Genomic DNA, 6,032 nt, shown 5'->3' on the forward strand with positions numbered 1-6,032 from the left:
AGTCTATGTTCATGTGTCTTTGTGTCCATGCACTTCCATGTGTCCATGTCTGTGCCCATGTGTCTCTGCCTGTGTCCCCATGTCCAGGTGTGTGTATGTGTGTCCATATGGCTGTATCCAGCTGTCCGCATGTCCCTTCGCCTCTGCCTAGGCGTGTGTGTGCATGTACATCCACGTGTGCATCCACGTGTCTGCCTCTGTGTGTCTGTGTCCATGTGCCTATGTGTGTATCCATGTCTGCCTGTGTCAGTGTGCGTGTCCGTTTGTCTACATCTGTATCTGTCCACACGTCTGCCTGTGTTCGTGTGTGTCCATGTGCATCAGTGTGAGTCTATGCGTCCGTGTCTATCTCTTGTGTCAGTGTGTCCATTTGTGTCTGTGTTTATCCATGTGTCTGCCATTGTTTGTGTGTATGGCCATGTGTGTGTCCATGTCTGCCTGGGTCCATGCCTATGTGTCTGCTTGTGTCCATGTGTCCCTGTTGTGTCTGTATCCATGTGTGTCCATGTCCTGTGTCTGTGTCCCTCTCTGTTCATTTGTCTGTATATAGGGGTGTGTGTGTCTGGCTCCAGGCGTGCATGTCCAGGTGTGAGCATCTGTGTTTCTCCGTGTTTGTATCCAGTTGTGTGAGTGTCTGTCTCTGCGTGTCCATCCAGATTGGTGTGTCCGTATCTGTGTCCGTTTACATGAGCATGTTGGTGTCTGTGGCCAGGTGTGTGTTTGTGTGCATGTCTATGTCCATGTCTGTGTCCTTGTGTGAGCATGTGGCCACGGGTGTCTGTGTCCCTTTGTGCCTGGGTCCATCTCCCTCAGTGTCCTTGTGACTGTCCGTATGTGTCTACAGCCAGGTGTCTGGGTCTGTGTCCATGTATGCCTGTACCCAAGTGGCTTTATGTGAGTACTTGAATCCCTGTGCCTGTGTGTGTCCAGGTGTCTGTTCTTATGCACATCTGCCTATCTGTGTACATCTGTCTGTGTCCCTGTATGTCTGTGTCCATATCCCTATGTCCCACATGTCTGTGTGTGCTCACCTGCCAGGCTGTCATGGTGTCTCTGAATCCAGGCTGGGGTGTGGCTGCTGCTCCAGGCCTGCCCTGCTGGGCTGAGCTCAGGCTCTCCTAAGCCCTTGCTTATAAAACTGGAACCTGAGGGGGGTTAATTTATTCTTTTTGAAGGTGACAGAGAAGACTGGCAGGTTCCAGCAGAAACTGGAGGAGAAGCAGGCAGCAAGTCTCCAGTCCATCAAGGAGAGAGAAAGCCAGGTAAGGACAACGTTTCGGGTCAGGGCTGTTCCTTGGCACAGCAAGTCCAAACCCCCAGAGAATCAATCTTTATTGCCATCCTCAGCCCACCCCCTCCCAGGGGGTGAGAAAGTGGATGAGGGGCCCACACAGAGCCCAGAAGCACCAACAGCTCATCCCAGAGCTCTTGGTCTCTCTGCTTGGCTCCAGTGTGTGGGAATGACATGATTCTCCATTTGCAGCTCCAGCAGCAGGTACAGGTGGAATACGAGGAGAAGTTGAGAGCTCTGAACATGGAGGTTCAGGAGATGGTGAAGAACTACACCAAAGCCAGCTTTCCTGGAGAGTCACAGACTGGGAGGAGAGCAGGTCAGAACATTCCTGAGGGAGAACAAGGCTCTACAGACCAACTGGAAGCAAACATCCCAGTGGCAGAGGTGTCCAGGCTTACATTGGCAATGACTGAGCCCTTGGGAGCTGGAATGGATGTAGAGATAGAAGAGAGCATATTCTGAGTCCCTTCCTTACTTGTTCATTGCAAGAAAGTATATGGTAAAGTAACAACCAGCTTCACAAACTACTACTCTCCTGTTCTATTCTGGGGAGCTCCTGAAATCCTTCAGGAATGTATTACATTATCCCAGATAGCTGGAAGTAGTCTGGAGAGCTCACCCTTCAGAGTACTCCCCTCTCTGTCTTCCCCAGCCTGAGCTCTGAGGTATTTCAGCAGTGGGAAAGGGCCTGTACCTGCAGAGCAGCTCACTGTTGGCAGCATAGCAGCAGCTACAGGAATATTTACTTTGCATTCAGACCAGTTTTTAGAGTCAGTTCCCTCATCACTCGCATCCCTTCACATCAGTCCAGCCTTCCTAACATCTTGCACACGGTTCATTGAAACAGCACTAAACAAACCAAACAAAACCCCTTAAACAGTTCTACAAAGGGACACCACGGGGGGGTAGGGGTGGAAAGTGGGCTCAATCACAGCAAACCAGACCGGGCTGTGTGTGCTACAGGATAACAGTTACACCTGAAGCTGCATTAATAAACAATTCCAAATGCTGCTATAAAACAAACCAAACTCCAGCTCAAGCAGGTATGAGACAGCATGTTCCAAGCCTAGTCTGAACACCCAACACGAGTGTACATCGCCCCTGTGGTGTCACCAGAGTACTGGAATTATGGATTGTACATTTCTGAGCTATTTATTTTCTAAAAAAAAATTAAAAATCGCTCTTCTTAAACGACTGGGTAACTTGTTACTTAGCTGCAGTTAGTGTGTGTGTGTGTGTGTGTTTGCCCATGTTTGTGACAGTGTAGGTGTGTGTGTGGCTCAGTGGCAGTGTCCAGGTGTATCCATGTCCCTGTGTGTCCCTCTGTCCATTTGTGCCCCTGTGTTCATATGTCCAGGTATGGATGTGTATGTCTGGGTGTGTCCATGTTTGTGTGTCTGGGTGTCCATCTGTCCATTTATGTCTGTATGTCCACGTGTGTGTGTATGTCACATGTGGGATTGTGTCTGTCTGTGTCCATCAACCCAGCTGTGTTGTGTCCACGTGTATTCCTCTGTGCCTGAGTGTGTGTGCATGTCTGTCTTGGTATCCATGCAGCTCTATGTGTCCATGTCTGTGAGCATGTGTGTGTCTGCATGTCTGTGTCTCTGTATCCAGGTGTGTGTGTCCATGTGTCTGTCCCTCTGTCCCAGTGCCTGTGGGTCTGTGTGGCTGAGTGCATGTGTGTGTCCCTGTGTGGGTGTGGCTCTGTATCTCTGTTCTCTGTGTGTCCAGGTCCCTGGGTGTTTGTCCCTGTGTGTGTGACTGTCTGTGAGTCCACACCCCTTTGTGCTTGTCTGTGCACTTGTCTCTCTCTCTCTCTCTGTGGTGCTTGAGGCCCTTCCTCACCAGAGGACAAACATCCCAGCAAGGTCCAACTGCAGCCAGGGAGCAGTTGGAGATTTTACCTTAAATCCAGAGGCAACGCTGGCAGTTCCATACCAGAGCACAGAGGCACTGAGCCCTGCATCCTACACCAGTGTGTCACCAGCTTTGGCCACTCAAACCCCTCCAGCGGAGCTTTTTAGAGATTATTTTAAAGGAAAATATGTACCATCTCTCCCTGGAGGGAACCCAGATGCCAGTATCAGACCAGAAGGTGGGCACGGGGTGGCCCCTCTCTACACACTGCTGAAGCTCCAAGGGTTGGGTTTTTCCCTCAAACCCTCTCTGGAAATGAATCTCAGAATAAACCTGAGTCAGAGAGACACGCATGGAAAGCCAGGACACAACAGCAGGGCTGGGGTTCTCAGGAGTTTTCCTTCCCCCAGTGCCACAACCTGAAGAAGATCATGTTGCACAGGGACAGTGGCAGTGACAGACAGGACCCACTCTGTCCCTCCACCTGGCACACAACAGGACAAACACTCCAAGTCAGGTTGGCCAGGTTCATTCTCACAGGCTGCTCCTACCAACAGCACTGGCACAAGCTGTGACACTGGATAACACCCACTACAGTCTCCTTCCCTCCAGCCTGCCACAATTCCCAAACAGCTTCTCTTTCCAGCCTAGAGACCTCTAATTCCTGCCTTGCAGCAACCGCTCCCCTGGGAGCCATCTGAGAGCGAGCAGAACCCCTTGCTCTGCCTTTCTCAAGCTGAGCCCCTCTGCCCCTTCCCCAAGAAGAGCATCAGTGTCCCTAGAGCTCTGAACAGCACAAATCCAGAAGCCAAAGCAAGGGCTGACACAGCACCAGAGCAAAATGCTCTGCAGGGGGCTCCCTGAGGCATGGGCATTTCCAAATCAACCAGAGCTCAGCTGGACTATGACACAGGGCTAAGAAAGCGGAACTTCAGCACTTGGGGTTTGTGGCATTAATGTCCTCTGATGTTTGAAACCTGAGTAAGGAAACCCACCACGACAACTGGTGCCCTTACAACCCCAACAGTTTCTGCTCTGCAACCCTTCTGTTATGGAACCCAACACTGGAACAGGGGCTTGATGCCAAATTTCATGAAAAAGAGGTGCAATCTTTTACACAGATTTCACTGTGGGGCTAAAAAACACCTTCTAAATGTACTTTTCAGAGTGCACATGATGGAAGCACCACTATAAGCAAAGCCAGGGCTCCCATGAAGCACAGACCACACTCCGCATCACCCACTTTCTCCCCAGGGTGAAGCCCCTCTGTGCCTCTGAGCCCACACGTGCCTGTGGTGCCTCTGACACCTCCCTGTCTGCACAAAATGGGGGAAAGTTCTGCAAGATGGGAAATGGACAAAACTAAATAAAAGCATTAAACCAAATGTTTCTGCAAAGGTTCCCGAGCACACCTTGAACCCCACCATCCCTCCAGCAGCAAAACTCAGTCACACCAGGGTTTGGTTACTCATGGACTCCCAGAGGAGAAGGGCCATCTGATTTTCCAGGACTATTCCTGCCCACAGGACTCAGACATCCTTGAGGGCTCCGTCCTCTGCAGCCCTGCCTGTGTTCTCGCTTACCTGCTGAGCACAGGGCGCTGTGGTACTGGGTGATGAGACAGGCCTCTCACCAGGCAGTTACACGCAGAACTCCAATGGCAATTGGGACAATAACATCTGCTCAGACACTGAACAGCAGCAGATTTAGGTACAATCTCTGATCCTTTCCACATTTCCATCTTTTAAGTGGCATATTCTAGATCTCATTCTCAGGCCCAAAATATTTAAGTGAGGCCAACCTTTGTACTATATAATTAAAAATAATATATAATTAAAAATTAGATAATGGGGATGGGGGATGTCTGAAGCAGAGGAGGACTCCAGCCCCAGCAAGGGACACAAACAGGAGGCACTCTACCAGAATGACCCCAAATCCTTTCTACCTCTGTAACACAGTGCTGATGTGCCTAGTGCACTCAGAGAAGGAATTGCTGCACATTAACTATTCCATTTTAGAGACACTCTCCCTGACCCACATGTATCCCACGTGTCAAGATCCTCCAAGATTACTTCTTGTTATCCCCATTTATCCCCCAGACCCAGGGCACAGCCAGAAGCTCTCCCCAGTGTGCAGGGGAAGGGTGGGGTTTGTCTCATCAAATGCAACGATTCAGGAGCCTCATTTGAACCAGGATCCTTCTGTTGCCACTGGTTAAAAAACAGGGGCCTCTGGCCAAAGATTTGTCCTGTTCCAAAATAAACGGGATAATAAGCTGCTGCATCCAGCATCAGAAGCCCACTGGAGGAAGACAGGCACCGTTATAGATAATCCAGTGCAATTGGAACATGACAGCACTGGCAGACTCCCCATTTGATTCAGCAAATCGTTCATATAAATACCATGTGCCATCTTCAAAGGCCTCCTGGATGCTGATTGCCAGGGCTATGGCAGCAAGGAAAAGGCTCCGTACCAGCAAAGCTGACAGGAAGGAAAATAAAAGGGAAGGATTCAGGGGAAACATGACACAGAACAGCAGCAAACCCTGAGACACGACTCCACCCTTGTAGAAAAGGAAAGATACTCAAAAACAGCATCTCTGAGCATAATTACCCACTGAGTAGGCTCTGAGCTTGTCAGAGAAGAGGCTACACCTTGTTGTACAGTCAGATCTCACTTAGCATACACAAAATCCCAACCTGAACACTACTGCAATGCAAATTCCAAGCCTGCTCTGTGTCCTCATTCTCCTGCCTGGCTGCCTGGTTCCTGGGGAAGGAGCTGTCGGCCCTGGAGACAGAACTTCAATCTTTCAGCTAATCTAGGTTTATCTTAGGATTTAGGTTTGATTCCACACTCATCTAAGTAATGGAGCAGT

At 50.0% G+C, this 6,032-nt stretch overlaps 1 protein-coding gene across 2 annotated transcripts in view; it reads left to right on the forward strand.

Annotated features, from left to right (window-relative positions):
* Nucleotides 1-2,485, forward strand: part of PLCB2 (phospholipase C beta 2) — a 42,841-nt gene extending 40,356 nt beyond the window's left edge. For both annotated transcript variants that reach the window (XM_042035527.1, XM_042035528.1), the window contains exons 31-32: nt 1,176-1,262; nt 1,484-2,485. In XM_042035527.1, coding sequence (XP_041891461.1) covers nt 1,176-1,262; nt 1,484-1,756 — 360 coding nt within the window. In that variant the 3' untranslated portion in view covers nt 1,757-2,485. The remainder of the gene's footprint in view (nt 1-1,175; nt 1,263-1,483) is intronic.
* The last annotated feature ends 3,547 nt before the right edge of the window (nt 2,486-6,032 follow it).

Source organism: Corvus kubaryi, unplaced genomic scaffold, assembly GCF_017639235.1.
Source record: "Corvus kubaryi isolate FWS band 111438036 unplaced genomic scaffold, C.kubaryi_AGA036_p1.0 37384, whole genome shotgun sequence".
In the NCBI taxonomy this organism is placed as follows: domain Eukaryota; kingdom Metazoa; phylum Chordata; class Aves; order Passeriformes; family Corvidae; genus Corvus; species Corvus kubaryi.